The sequence below is a fragment of the Ictidomys tridecemlineatus genome, unplaced genomic scaffold, assembly GCF_052094955.1.
Source record: "Ictidomys tridecemlineatus isolate mIctTri1 unplaced genomic scaffold, mIctTri1.hap1 Scaffold_155, whole genome shotgun sequence".
Classification (NCBI taxonomy): Eukaryota; Metazoa; Chordata; class Mammalia; order Rodentia; family Sciuridae; genus Ictidomys; species Ictidomys tridecemlineatus.
In genome coordinates, this window is record NW_027521361.1 from 455,583 (window position 1) to 471,504 (window position 15,922).

The 15,922-nt window shown below is 35.7% G+C and overlaps 1 protein-coding gene across 1 annotated transcript in view; it reads left to right on the forward strand.

The window, feature by feature from the left end:
• LOC144372748 (uncharacterized) overlaps positions 1 to 15,922 on the forward strand; it is a 139,058-nt gene that overhangs the window by 86,114 nt on the left and 37,022 nt on the right. The window contains exons 4-6 of the mRNA XM_078036012.1: positions 3,240 to 3,293; positions 5,211 to 5,237; positions 7,616 to 7,659. Coding sequence (XP_077892138.1) covers positions 3,240 to 3,293; positions 5,211 to 5,237; positions 7,616 to 7,659 — 125 coding nt within the window. The remainder of the gene's footprint in view (positions 1 to 3,239; positions 3,294 to 5,210; positions 5,238 to 7,615; positions 7,660 to 15,922) is intronic.

Sequence of the window (15,922 nt, forward strand, 5' to 3'; positions counted from 1 at the left end):
GACTATGCTTTGATTTCTATTTATTATGCCTCTTCATGAGCTGAAAGAAAACTTTGCTCAAGAAAAGAAAAACAAAACAAAACAAGAACAAATAACCACAAACTCAATTAGATGTCTCCTTCAGTTATTATGTATATATCTTTTTTTCTCACTCAAAAATAAGCTTTGAGTATAGGCACCTGTCATGTCTCATCTTTTATAGTCCATGAAACTCTGAGACCGCAGTAGAACATACAGTGGATTTTCTCTAGCTCTTAGATAAATGAATTCATGCCTTTCAGGATCGCATAGCTTAGCTTTGGTCCTCAGAGTTGAACAGGACTTCAGCTTGAACATTTCTTTCACACTTCCTAGGAGACATAGAATGCTCTAAGGCCCCCTCATATGACTTGGGATGTATTTTTATTGATGCTCTTTATTAAAGGTAAAATGCTATGGGTCACTTTTTCTTCTTATCATCTCCCTTTGATTCATTCAAGTAACAGTATTCTTCAGTGTCCAGATTTAAAGTCCTATGAATCTATTTATAGTATAAACTCAGGAGAAAATATTTAACTTGAAAGTGAAAAAGAAATGTCAAATTGAACAGCAGTGTTCTCTTATTTAGGCTTATTAAGCAGCCACAAAGAGAATTAAAATTGTGATATCCAATGTTAATGAAGTTATGAAAAACTAATACAGAATGGATGCCTATCAAAGCAAATAAAACTCAGAATGCTCTTAGAAGGCAATTTAGAAACATGCAGTTAGGGCCATAATGTTTCCAGTGACTAAAACATAAATCCAGGGCATTTATCATAATTAAAAATTTGACAGAAAAATATGAGCATGTTTACAAAGGTATTTACTTTAGTTTGACAATAAAAATTTGGATAGAATATTCAACCTGAGTATTCAACAATGTGAGACTGATGAAACAAATGATCACACTTGGCTTTGATAGAGGATAATCAACCTATTCACAAGACAATAATGAATATCATGTGAAAACACATGTGTGATGAACAAAAATCATAACATTAAACTATGTAATATACTTTCAATTGGTTGGAAATATGTAAGTTAAAAAAAAGACTACAGAAACAGGACAAAATGAAAATAGTCATAAAGGTGATGAGATTATTGGTGCAATTTTTTATTTCATCTTAGGTTAAAGGTTATTTTAGAAATATGTAAAATCAAAGAGAAAAGGGGATCAAATTTTAGTCCCTTGATGTTCATATATTAAGGAGAATGTTAGGCAGATAACATTCTCCTTAATATATGAATATTATAAGCAACATTTCTCTTCCTTGCTTGAAATCTCAGCATGAATTTTGTCTGGTTCCAAGGGGCTTAATCCTTTTTTAAAAGTAACTCTGGCTACCATGGTTATTCTTTGAAAGTCTAAACAAAGTTTTCATTGTTCTCTGGCAGCATCTCTTATTTGCATTAAAACATGAGTTATGATATTAGTGCATCCTGTTGTGAATTCTTTGAAGAAAGCAGACTCAATAGCTCTTTTTCTAGTTCCACAGTAAATGATAGTCCTCTTTCAGAGTGTATTCTGTTTCCAAGTTCTTATCCTTTTGTTGCATACAAATGGCATATCAAAATTTTCCCATAATGGCCATCATTATTCTAGGTCAACAATTTTGTCCTTTTACCAAGGAAAGTGCAAGAGTTGCCATCACAGTGTGATTTTAGAGAGGAAGTCGAATTTCTTCCAGAAGGTTAAGACCTCAGCATTTATAATAATCCAGCACAATAATAAGATATTTTTCACTCTTCCTGAAAGAGACCACAAGCTTCACATGGCTTAGATTAATCTGGTAGGAATGCCTGAATTATCTTTAGGTAAATTATATTTAATTTAGGTTTCTGTACATTCTAGAAAGTCATTTGTAAATGGGATATATAAACCAAATACAATGAAGATAGAAATATTCATTATCCTCTCTCTCTCAGTTTCTAGATACTTTCATTCATCAGTGTTAAAAGCCCCACCTTTTAAGCCAGATCATGAGTTCAAATCCTGATTATATTTATGTAAATCTGGACAAATTACTTTTTAATTCCTTAGTTTCTTCACGTATAAAATAGACAGCAATAGTACTACATAGAAGCTTCTGAGAACTAATTGAATTAATGAATGTAAAGATCTTGTCACATTAAAAAAAATGTTACTTTATTATTAATGTACATATTTTTGAGGCTGAGGCTGAGAACACAAACATAAAAATCACCCAATTCCTGCCCTTTAGATGATTTATAAAGTGTTCTTTAAAATCACTTAACTCTGTAACTTAAACCTAAAACTGCTCTAAAAATCAATCTGTCAAAAAAAATTCAACTAAAAAACAACTTTATCACCCTCAGTGGAAGGAAGTTGTCCACTAGTTGGAGCACACAGGAAAGGGCTTTGCAGGTGTTTTAAAATGAGATTCTCATGGATCTAAGTTGGAACCAACTAGCAGCAGAAATGCACAAGGTCGGTGGGTTTCTTTTGATTCTGGGTACTTTATGGGACTCTCTTTTTCTCTTCTTTGGAAAATCATTGCTGGTTGAAAATCCAGAAAGACTAGTAGACATCATCACCTTTCTTAGATGGATAATTTTTCTAGATTAATAGCCATCATCTCCCTCCCACTCCACCCCCCGCCAGAAGTCTCCCTTTCAGTATGAGAATGAGAGCCCTTAAGTCCAAATATGTTATTCGAATTATTTTTACAATGATATTGGAAAAATAAATCAAAGCCATTTTTTACTTTTAACTTTTGTATCAAATGTGTCTAAATACATTAAGTGGGTATTCAAAGATGTGTCTTCTTCAAGATTTAGATTTACAAATGTTCATTTGATTAAATCTAATATGAAAATATTATGATTTAATCTTTATTTTTCTGAGTTAATCTCTTAAAAATTCTCCATCTTAAGTGTCTTATATTTTCAAGGATCTTTTATTCATTCAACCAGTACTTATATGATATATAGGCTGTACCTAGTACCATGCTAGATATTAACTCCATGGGTCAGTCCCTTCATCTTTCTTACTGATAAAAATAATAAATTAATTAATCCTGTTATATACCTTGCTCTCTATCACATAAAATTTTGGATTGTACAAGCTAACTTGTGATTACAGTAATAGTCATTTTTCTCTTTTTCTACAGCATTATTGAATGGTTATCTCCTCTAACTACCTCATGTGCTGATTTTGTCTGTTTTACTTAGTGATGATATCTGTTTTTCATTTTGAGGGTGAGCCTCGGTTGCCTGGAACAGTAGGACAGAATGGAATCCCAGGGCCAAAGGTTAGTACAAATAAAGCCAAAAAGAATCATTCAACTCATGGATTTCCATCAGATTGTAGCTATCACAATTTTTTTTTATATCCTTTTGATGGCACTCGGGTGGAATTTTTTTGTCAATAGTATAATATGCTACAGTATAGAACTTTGTGACTAATAAATAAATTATATTTGTGATTTTTATTACTGTTAAGTTAAAAAGGCAGAAAAACAAATAGGATATGATTGTCTAAAATCTTAATTCTGGGATAATTAACATAAGAAAAACCCCATTTCAATAAGACTGTTGTCATTTTACCATTTTATAAGCATATAAAAACATGAGTCCCCTACATACTGCCTAACATATACATATTTACAAACCTTCCTAAAGATAATGTTCACATGCCTCTGTGGCTTTTCCTCAATATCTGGCCACCTTAAGCCTCTCCTAACACAACCAGTTAATCAGATGAAGAGCAGAATTAAGATGTGGCATGTTTAAAATTTAAAAATGAATGTGGCTCTGAATTACTAAATAGGGAAAAAATGTAATGAAGATCTTTTTTTTTGGATCACATGTTTTCTTTGTTTCTTAAAGAACAAATGAATCTGTTAAATATAAAAAGATTGGTGACAATTTAGTTTAAACCAAACAGGTAGACAAATCCCAAATCCTTTGATGAGTGAACATCCATTGAAGTACAAAACTAATGCCTAATCCCATCAGCTGTGCTGGTGCGTATCCCTACCCAAAGATGCCTGTTAGCTGATTTTACAGATCACATTGCTATTGACAGGCGCCTCAGACAGATCTAAAATGTATAGACCTGTCCTTTGTCCTGCAGGGGAGGAAAGAAAATGTGCCCTCTGGGACTATAGTCGTTTTCCTGTCTTTTTCCCTCTCTTGCTCCATGTTAAAAAGCCAAATGATGGGAGTTAATGCTTAATGCATATTCACTGTGCTATTCTTGTGTTGCCTAGCGACCCGACATCAGGACGGATGTTTAGAAGTAAAGGTGGCCAGAGATTCAGAGAGCCAAAGGGTCAGGTTGAGTTCCGGAGAATGAAAAGGGTCTTGCCTTCAAACTGACTTCTAGAGTAGGTTATATTTTCATTTAAAAAAAAACTCACAATAATTGCCTTATACCATTTTTTAAAAAGCAGTCTCATCTCATGACAACCCTCAATCTTTTCACCTGGAAATATTATTATAATGTGTGTGATGGACTTTAGAACTTTCCCACCCCATCTCCTGTCCTTTCCTGGGTAAAGTGAAAATGAAATTCTTTTCAGAGCATTGTAGTTTTCGTGTCTTTGGGGTCATCATTTCAGTTAAGATGTCTCTTCAAAACTCACTGAAATTCTGCCCCTTTCGTATGTCTTCCTTGAAAGAATTCGTACCTCCTAAAATATACCTCACCTGGAACACGCTAGTTATCAACAGTTAGAGGGAGTATGTGACATTGTGAAGGGGTCTGAGTTCAGCATCTCAGGTTTATGATCCTATTAGGAAAAGACCACACTGGAACTCCAGTCCCAGGAAATAATCCTCACACCTGGAGATGCTTTGTGTGAAGGGTTTTGTGGAAGGACATGCCAGAGTTTGGACAGAATAAAAAACAGCAGATTAAGAAGTCTCTCCAGATACTGAACCCTCTTCTGCTCCTCAGTGGCCCAGCCTGTGCCTGGATCATCTTGAAACACTGCACATGTCTTTATTCCTGTAAAAGCCAATAATTAAGAGTACATATGGTATTGATATACATACCCAGTTCTGCAGGAAACTCATCATACCTTTTTTTTCCTATAGAAACTATATATAACAAAAAAAAGTACCATACATAATTCACCTAATGTGTTCAATATCTGGTTTGTTCAATGTTACTTAATTAGGTGTTTTGGCACTTAACATTACTCAATCTTTGTTCTTTTGCTCAGGGAGAGCCTGGAGAACAAGGAGAAAAGGTATGATTCTACCTGTGTTTATCTTTTTTCCTTCCAAGAAGTACCCAGATGAACTGGATGAATGGATGGAGGGATGATAGATGGATGGACATACAGACAGATACGATAGTCGGGGGTGGGGGACAGTTAATAACTATATTCATTTGTCTGTTTTTAAACTGTTAATTAGGGAAAGAAGAAAATAGTGTTATTCTTGTGTACAGCAAAAATTTGAGTAAAATATTTAAAGAAATGGAGAAAAGGGAAACAAATTGAAACTCCTATGACAGACTTTAAATGGCTTTCAGAACTCCCTAGGCCTACAAAATCACTCTTATGCTCACTTGCTAATGCCAGGCCAGTACTCTTCTAAGCATCTACATCTCTCTCTACGGCTTCTTGGGTCATGAGGTTAAAGGGATACAGATGGTTTACCTGCAACAATTATCTGAATGTTGTCCCACAAACAATTCTTATAAAACCAGAAAGAGAAACAAAAGGAGAAGCAGGATGCTGCATGTTCAATTTCTGTTAGCCTCCTTTCCTTACTACCTTTGGGCCCACCCTGATGACTTCGACTCTCAGTGAATATGGTGGTGCTTATTTTCCTGGTTGTCATGCTATTTATTAGTGCTTGAGAATGTGCTGAGTGGGAAAAAACCAACACTTTACATTATACTCTTCCTAAGTGTTAGGATATTTCTGATAAGTTAGTATTGTAACCCCTAAGCTCAAAATAAATTCATCTAAAGTTAAAAAATACACACACACACACACACACACACACATTTTTAATGCAACTGTATGTTTAAGCATTGTAAAGAAAAAAGGGAAAACATATTAAAATGGAAGAACAACAAAATAGAGGTATGTAAAAGCAATTTCATGAAGGGACAGCTCAGTCACACCCTTATCTTAACAACCACTCAAACCTAGTGAGGTTTGTTTTTTTTAATAAAAGGATTTTCTACAATTTTTTTAAAAGTATACAAATAAACTGCCTGTCAAAGTCTCCTAGTAATAGATTACATTTATTTGGAATCAAATAGTCCATGGTAATTAACTTGAAATTGATTAGTCCTCAGGTGATTGTTCTGTGTTGAAATTCAGGAGGGAGAGGGAATAATGGCAGCATCCTTCTGGAGTCTCATCAGATGGTGTCACCAGCTCGCACAGTCCACTGTAGAGTATCTGTCACCATAAATTTCATGCTTATTTGAAACAATAAAAGAAAATATGAAGGGAAAAATGGAATCTCCCTCTTCTACTTCCTCTGTCCTGAGAAACCATCCTCTTATTTTGAGGAACTCTTTAAATGATGAAAAGGTGAACCTCTTACAAAGCTGGAGAGGAGGGGATTCTACCCCGTGGAACACATGAGCAATTGTGCATTATTATCATAGCAGCTCCCACTAATGGCCCAGGATATGCCAGATATGCCCTAGTTGCTCTATACACAGGATATCACTTATTTATTAAAGTTGCACAAAGTGTTCTTATACTCACATTACACAAGAGACTCTGGATGCAAAGAGAATTTCATCTGCCCAGTAATGCCAAATTACTGGCTCCAAATTAATGACATTTCACCTTGTACATGCTATGCTGTAAAGCTTAGATTCAAGAATTCAGAATTTAAGGAGGCAAAGCATACAGCGTAAATGAATTTTTCCCCCAGTGGCATTGCATTGTGGATGGAAAGGAGATACCACGAAATAAGCATCAGAAGACTTAAAAATATCAAAGCATAAATTCCTCAAACTCATTTTATTGTGATTTATAAAAATAGTTTTCTAATAGAATATGTAAACTTTCATTTCACAAGTGCAACTCTTTTGTGTTTGTACAAAATATCTAGAGTATGATGTAGTGCCAAATAAATAAATGCTCAGTCCACAAGCTTTGAAAGCCCCGTCATGCATTTTGAGGCCCTGGAGAGCTAAAATGGGTTTGAAGAGAGGGTAGAATTTATACTAACAAAAGGAAAAAAGATGACGAGAGTCCAGCGGGCAAGTGTGGCACAGAGAAGAATACTGAGGTGGCAGGACATGGGTAGCATGACTTACTAAGAGAACTGTCAGGGAAAAAACCTTCATTAAAGAGGAGCTTTTAGCACAGGAGAAAAGAAGCAGACGGAAGAGGCTTAAATGTCCAAATATGCTATTAAAAGGCAGACAGATAAATTAGTGCTTCCTTGTTAATCTTGAGTTTAAAATTGTTCAGCCATTTCATTGTAATAAAATTAATTGTATTGAAATCAGGCAGCTGGTCAGGTATAAGTACATTACCTCTGTAGAACATTTCAACAGATTTCTTTCTATGGTGTGTTTGAATGAGAACTGCTCTTTGTTTTGTGGCACCAATATGTCTTACATGTCTCACTTTTTTTCCCTCCTCAGGGAGATACCGGAGAAAGTGGCCCCAAAGGTGACACAGGAAAAAGGTACAGTTTTATGAGATATGAAAGGGCATTCGTAGGAGCAAAATTGTTATTTTGTGTGTATGAAAATGGGAGGTTTTTTTAAGATCAGAGATAGTTCTCCAAGATTAGAAGACATTTAAATATTTGATTAAAAGACATTTAAATATGTGATTTGTAAAAAGTGATTAATTTGAATCCTTTCCACAAATTTAAATATTCTGAAAGCAAAACAATGTATCCCGAATGCTAGAAAATGCATAGCTAAGTTCCAATAATGTGGCCTTCAAGGAAGAAAAACACTTGTCCTGAATGCTCCCTTTATACACAGGGATATAACATAGAGTTCCTAAGGTGACTTAGTTTGTCCCAATTTAAGGAGAGAACATGTCAGGTTATTGGTATGAAATTTTAAAGTTTGATTATAAATGAATATCCCCTGATTAGATCCTTTAAATCAATCTTGAAAATTTGCCTCAACGTGAAACCCACTAAATCTGTGTATTTTATCTCTCTGTTGTCTCTCTCCTCCACTTGCCTTTTAAACCATGATCTGCAGGCATAGTGCAGTGGTCCGTGGCCTGTTTTCTTGCCTCCCTTTTTTTCCCCTCCACTCCATCATTGTAGCATTTGCTTGGATTCATCCTTTGACATCTGACATCAGAAAATTCTGACATTGATATTTCACTTCACCTTGACCATGTTAAAATCAAGAAAATCTTTCAAGAAGCCAAATCTAAAATAGAATCAGGTAGATTTTTAGCATAAATCAGGCTAAATAAATTGAGTGATTAAAAGCATTATTTACTTAGACTTATAGTTGAGAATGAAACATTCAACTTTAGAAGTTATTATAGTACAGATGGGTAATGGTTAGTCATAAAAACATATTCATAAAACAAAAAAACAATTATCTTTCTTTTCATAAATATTAATGTAAATATGGCATGGAGTGGGATTGAATCTATGTCACCACAATTGTGTTTGTATTTGAGGAACAGTCTAGAGGTTAGAGAGGACTTTTAGTTTCCTACAAGAAACTACAGGTTAGGGTCTCTTGGCCCCTGCACACTATTGACATTCTGAGCCAGGTAATTCTCTATTGTAGGAGTTGGCTGATGTTCAGTCACTCTTGGCTTCTACCTGCTAGATGCCAGTGGCACCCCTGAGTTGCAACAAAGACACATGTCCACACATTTCCAGATGTTCCCTGCAGTACAAATTCACCCTACCCATTCTATTGATCTGCCAAATTTTAAATACCATGATGCCATCAGATGACATGAAACTTTTTGATGCATTTGAGACCAAGGTTAGAAGCCGACTACTCTCAAAATCAAAATTTGAAACCCTAAATGTATAAAATTAGGTGATGTTATGTTTAATTTTCTTGCTTCTTCTTAAAAGCAGAGGTCAGCCAACTTCTTCAGTAAAGGGCCAGAAAATAAATATTTTAAGTCTTTGTGGGCCATATGGTCTCTGTCATAAGCTCTTCAGCTCTGCTGTAGCGTGAACACAGCCACGGACAACATGTCAACAATGAGTGTGGCTGTGTTCCAATAAAACTTTATTCCTGGACACAGAACTTTTATTATTATATAATTTTCATGTGTCATGAAATATTGGTTTTTTTCACCCATTTAAAAATGTGAAAACTGTTCTTGGCTCAAGGGCCTTACAGGTGGCCAACTGGATTTGGCCACTGTTGCCAACCTCTGCCTGAAAGAAAGGAAATATTCTACACAGAGTAATTTCTTCAAGTGAAAAAGTGTATACCAAGTCTGAACTCTGCCTATATGGATTTATACAGAGGATTTTATGCTTTAGAAGATGTATTTTTAAAGCTGCATTTTTGGAACATAGGTCAATATTTGTTTCTTTAATCACACTTTTTGAAATTTAATTTTACAATAGGGTGGCAACTTTTTTTATTTGAAAAGACCAAGTTATCTCAAAGGAATACTGTTCTTACTTTATATATTAATGCAAATCATTTACCATACTGACTCACACATCATAAACTTTCAATAAATATTAGCTTTTCTTACCACATGGAACTAGAAATCAACAAGATTGGTCATTTTTCTTTTTTTAATATAAAAAAAAGTTTTACTAGTCAGCTGAAATTAAGTACAAGAAATGCCTCAGTTAGAATGGAAATCATTTCTATAAACTTTCAATGGGTCTAAACAGGATTGTAAATAGGAATCTGTAACACGTATAAGATGTAATCTGACCTGTAGCATTCATCCCAAGAATGCTGTAATTGGAATACAATTTTTGATGTGTTTTTTAAACATTTCCTGCTTCTGTCATATAATTTGTTTCCAGCATGTTGGAAACACTCTGCTTGTGCCCTCTGTGTTCACTATGTAAAACTCATTCATCATTTACCAAGTTTGAGATGTAAAATTTTAAAAATACTCCTTTTCTGCTATTGATGTAGTAAATTACGTCATTAACTGATTCACTTTAATAGGATATTTTTTTATTTTTGATCCAACTCAGTGCCTTTGTATGGTAAAGCAATCTAAGCCTTTCCAGACTGGTCATCTGGAAATGTTGTGGAACTATAATATAAAAGCCACTGGGCTGGGTTTTCTCTGTGGCCAGCAACTAGGGTATACTCCAGGTTTAGGAGCAACTTGACAAAGACTGGTTTTAATCATGTGTGGAGTTACTATGGGAAGGTTTACTGTGGTGGTGTTCAACTCTTTTGAGTGTTAATCCCACAACCAAATGTACAAATGGATTTCTTATCTATTTTCATCCACTTGAAAGTAGATGTCTGTGCAGCCCAGTGAACAGTTTGACCATGTCACAAAATTCTTCACCCTTTTATTTGCTGGTAAAGATCTCCACATACATTTTCTTGGCACTGACTATCTGTTTTTTCATTCTCCAGTTCCTACTATGAACACATTGTATTCTTATTTTACATTCACTTCCCATCTTTGATTTGCATCCTCTGAGCCTTTGTAGAAGCAACGTCATTTTGGAGCTACCAACCAAATTATTGTCTCTTCCTGAAATCCCACCTGAAGTTCTATCTCTGTGGATATTCCCACAACAATCAGTTCTGGTTTTGTTTTGTTTTGTTTTGTTTTTTTCTAATTTAGCTCATGTTATTCTTTGCCACTGTTGCCAACATTTGCTCTCTGACCTCCTCCCCCCAAATCCTCAACTCCATTTTTTCATTTTCTAATCTTAGTCATTCTTCAATCCAGTGAAAACTGAATTTAGAAATCATTTCACTGGGGCAACCTTTCATCCTCCTCTGGATTGGTTAGGTCATCTACTCTTTGCTCCAGCAGAGCTCCTTGGAATTCATTTCACAATCCTTTTTGTGGTTTACTAAAATTTCCAATTTTTTATTGGACATACAGCTCATGTAAAAAGAAAAAACAAAACAAAAACAGCTAGACTGTTTTATTCCCATCATCAGTACAAGGTCCTAGCATATAGTTAGAAGGTAATAAATATTGAATTTATCCCTTTAGTAAATGAAGAATCTAAGTATTTTTTTTACTCTTGAACTGTTTCATATTCTCATTGAATGAATAAAATTGTTCGTGTATTGTGCATTTGCTTATCACATTTTCTGTATGTACACAGTGAAATGGAATCTCCCTAACAAGGCAGTTTTTTCCTGTCCTGGATTTTTTTCTTTTTCTTTCTTTCTTTTTTTTTTTTAGTTGTATATGGACTCAATGCCTTTATTTGTTTTTATGTGGTGCTAGGATAAAACCCAGTGCCTCACATTCGCAAGACAAGTCCTCAACCCCTGAGCTACAACTCCAGCCCCTCCTGTCCTGGATTTTAAAATAGAATAAGAAAATGTTTTTCAATAAATAATTTTTTAATCATATATACAGTATAACAAGGTCAGGGATTGTAATCACATTGTTCTGTTTTGTCTCCTCGGCTCCCTAAATCCCTGATTCCAGAACATCCCTGATCCATATTTGGTGCTCAATTAAGTTTCTATGGAATAAGTGAATGAATGATATCAATAAATCATCACATTCATTTTGTATCTCTACATATGCTTTATTAGCACATCTATTACAATTAGTTACCCAGCATATTTGAAATAATCACAAACAAAGCATATTTATATCTGATATCTTCCCAATATTTCCCCATCTGTGACTTATCCTATAGAAATTTTTCTCTGTGAATCAGTCAACTTATGAAGCTAGGAGTATACTTAAGACATAGTTGGGGGCAGAGGCACACACCTGTAATCCCAGGGGCTTGGGAGGCTGTGACAGGAGGATTGCAAGTTCAAAGCCAGCCTCAGCAAAAGGGAGGCACTAAGCAACTCAGTGAGACCCTCCTGTCTCTACATAAAATACAAAATAGGACTTAGGATGTGTTTCAGTGGTCAAGTGCCCCTGAGTTCAATCCCAGGTACCCCACCCCCACAAAAAAAAGACATAGTTGGAGGGTTTTTTCCTACTTTAATCCCATATTTATTTTCACTTTGGGAGAGGAGGATTATAAACACATATTATTTCCATGACTTGCAGCATTATCCTTTAAAATGTTGAACTTACGAATGTCTTCCAGCAGTTGCCTTGCCATTTAAAAGTTATAAAAATTCCAGGAGATTTCACAGTTCTAAATCTTTAAAAAGAGAAAAAAAAATATCACTTTTAGTTGTCCATCAAATGAAACTTCTCAGATCTCCCAAGGAAACCAGCCCTTCAGAAAGTTGCCCTTTTCTCTCCAGCCACTTACTTTGAGAACTAAATCTAGTCTTTTTTGTCATATAGTGGATTATCTAACCACTTTTCATTAAAACACTGGTAAAAAAAAAAAACTACAATTAAAACAAGCAACTTCCTATTATTTACAAATTTACTCTATGACCTGTTGTCGAAATGAAATGAGCCAATAATTCCTTTCTTATTCTAACAAAAAGAACATGGCAGTAGAATTGAGGAAGCCCCAAATTCACTTCCCGTCTACTTGCTTCAGCATTCTCACCTACCAAACGGAAATAATAATATTTGCCCATGCCAATAATATTTGCCTATAGTTTTTTAAGGCAAAAACAAGATGAGAGAAGGAACTTTGTGAAGCCAAAATTGCTTTTATGCATTCAAAGGTCTTATTACACAAAATGTTGCAAACCTACTTTGTTAGTGTTGATGGCTTTCAGACTCTGTTCTGTAGAAATAGAAATAAGTTTTGTTTTATTAGCCACATTTATTTCACTTCCCCTTTGGAACTCAATTGGATGTTAATGCTTGGGAAGAAAAGGAGTATCATTGTACAGAAAGACAGGATTCAGAGTCTTCGCCTTCTTCTTCTTTTTTTTTTTTTTAACTCAAACAACCCTAAAGAGAGAAGTAGAAGAAGATCTTAGAAGATGGAAAAGTATACCCTGTTCATGGATAGTCAGAACTAACATTATCAAAATGACGATATTACCAAAAGTTCTCTATAGGTTTAATGCAATGCCAATCAAAATCCTAACGGCATTTCTTGTAGAAATAGATAAAGGAATCATGAAATTCATATGGAAAAATAAAAGACCCAGAATAGCAAAAGCAATTCTAAGCAGAAAGTGTGAATCAGGCGGTATAGCGATTTCAGATTTCAAACTATATTACAGAGCAATAGTGACAAAAACAGCATGGTACTGGTACAAAAACAGGCGGGTGGACCAATGGTATAGAATAGAGGACACAGAGACTAATCCACAAAGTTACAACTAACTATCTTATATTTGATAAAGGGGCTAAAAGCATGCAATGGAGGAAGGATAGCATCTTCAACAAATGGTGTTGGGAAAACTGGAAATCCATATGCAACAAAATGAAACTGAATCTCTTTCTCTCGCCATGCACAAAAGTTAACTCAAAATGGATCAAGGAGCTTGATATCAAATCAGAGACTCTGTGTCTGATAGAAGAAAAAGTTGGCTCCGATCTACATATTGTGGCGTTGGGCTCCAAATTCCTTAATAGGACACCCATAGCACAAGAGTTAATAACAAGAATCAACAAATGGGACTTACTTAAACTAAAAAGTTTTTTCTCAGCAAGAGAAACAATAAGAGAGGTAAATAGGAAGCCTACATCCTGGGAACAAATTTTTACTCCTCACACTTCAGATAGAGCCCTAATATCCAGAGTATACAAAGAACTCAAAAAATTAGACAATAAGATAACAAATAACCCAATCAACAAATGGGCCAAGGACCTGAACAGACACTTTTCAGAGGAGGATATACAATCAATCAACAAGTACATGAAAAAATGCTCACAATCTCTAGATATCTTTGCCTTCTTTGTTTAGCCACATTTTAATTTTTTCCTTAGGTAATAGCAATTACAGATGTCCAAGAAACTCATATATATTCTTTCCTCAACAAGCTAATTTACTGTTTTATTCTCCTTCCTAAGTTTTCCTTTTTTCCTTCCTAGATGTTTTTTTTCTTCATTTTGATCCTTGACTTCTGATCTGTTTAAAAAAAAAATCTTTTTAAGATTTGTTCATCATTTCCCCCAAATATGTATTGAGCACATCCTATGGCCAGGTACTGAATAAAAGCACAGAATCTGCTCATATGCAGCTGGCTGTCTAAAGGAAGGGTAGACACTGAATACACAAAACCCATAAGCAGGCAGCTACAAAGTAAGCTGGGCTGACGTGAACAGAGAGTGACCCTACACAGTCAAATGTGTGTGTGAGGGGCGTCCGCCTAGGCTGGTCAGTGAAGGGTTCTTTGAGGCAAAGCCATTTAAGCCCAGATCTGAAGAAAGAGACGGTGCCACATAGAAAGAAGGACGAGGAAATGAGGGAGGGGGACAATTGCCCCATGCCCAGAGGCCTGAGGCCTATCTCCATCTCTAAAAGAGATTGATGAGCAGCTTCTGGAATCTAGAACAAGCAAACAGACCCCTAGAGCTGCACGAGCATTTATATAGACAAGTCAGCTGTGGACATCCTGAGATGTGCTTCCTCCTGTGGCTCTCTCTTTTCTTGACAATCTCAGACAACTAAGTTTTCTCCTTATCTTTGTCCTCCTAGCATGTTCATGGAACAGAGGGTTAAAAGGAGTTTGAACATGTAGGCCCTTGGCTGACCTCATCCCCAGTTATCCTCCATACTCTTCTCTGCATGAGCCCCTCTGCTTATTTATAATGCAGCAGCTTTAGAAGCAAATGTAGGGCCCCTGTATGAAGTCTGGATTGAACATGGTGCCTTTTAAAACACCGGATTCTTTCTCGAGACTTTGTCTCAGAGCTTTACTTGTGTCCCCATCACCCACAAGTCATCCATCATCCTGTAACTTCCCAGTTACCGAGTTACAGTGAAATAAGTGGAAAGCTGAGAAAAGCATGCTGGGTTGCGACTGTGACAGAGCTTCATGAGGAAAACAAAAGGATCTGCTGATCTGCTGCAAGGCTTTTCCAGCTCGACATCATTAACCCTTTGACTTCATCTGCTGAACCTTGACTTTCCAAAAACTAAAGGGCCAGAGAGCTCCCTGTAAATGATGGCCACTGACATTAATAAACTAGAGAAATAGAGAAAACAGAACATTCCAGATCCCTAAATTGTAATTTTATTGCTCCAGAATGGGTTTTTTTAGCACTGTATCAAGGGAGGAAGAGGTTCACATTTCTATCATTGTACTTGCTTCAAGGAATATAATCCTGATAGAGTTTGCATTCAAGGTCAAGCCGTGTTTGTAGAAAGTGCATTGTTTATCTTAGACATCATTGCCATCTTAATTGCTGATGTCCTAGGACAAAGTCTCATTAAGCATGTTAGGTCTGTCAGTCATGGAATCCCTTTGAGTGTCCATGTCAATAACAGCTCTCTGGGTGTGTGCAGTGTTTCCTCTTTCCATAACTTGTGGTATAACCTCTCATGGGTTTCATTTTAGGGTGACCCTGGATCATCTGCTGTAGGAATTAAGGTAACTATAGGCATGCAAGTGTTTGTGCCACAGGGATCACAGTTTTGATTTTCTAAGCCTCTACTTTCTCTCCCCTTTTACCAACATTGACGGTTATTGTTCTGTTCCTGTTTACCTCGATAATCAGCTTCCAAACACAACAGAGATATTTGTGAAAAATACAGTGAAGTTTAAATAAGTGGGCTTGACTTCTCTTCCCTTTCTGAATGGTTTTATGAAATGTGGATTTACATTAAATCAGTATACTTGTGATCAAGACTTGTGATCAAGAAGGAGCTTGGGCCATCTCTGTGAAAGTGCCCAGAGGTCTAAAGTTTTTAGAATATTCTTGTAAGACTCTCTTTTCAC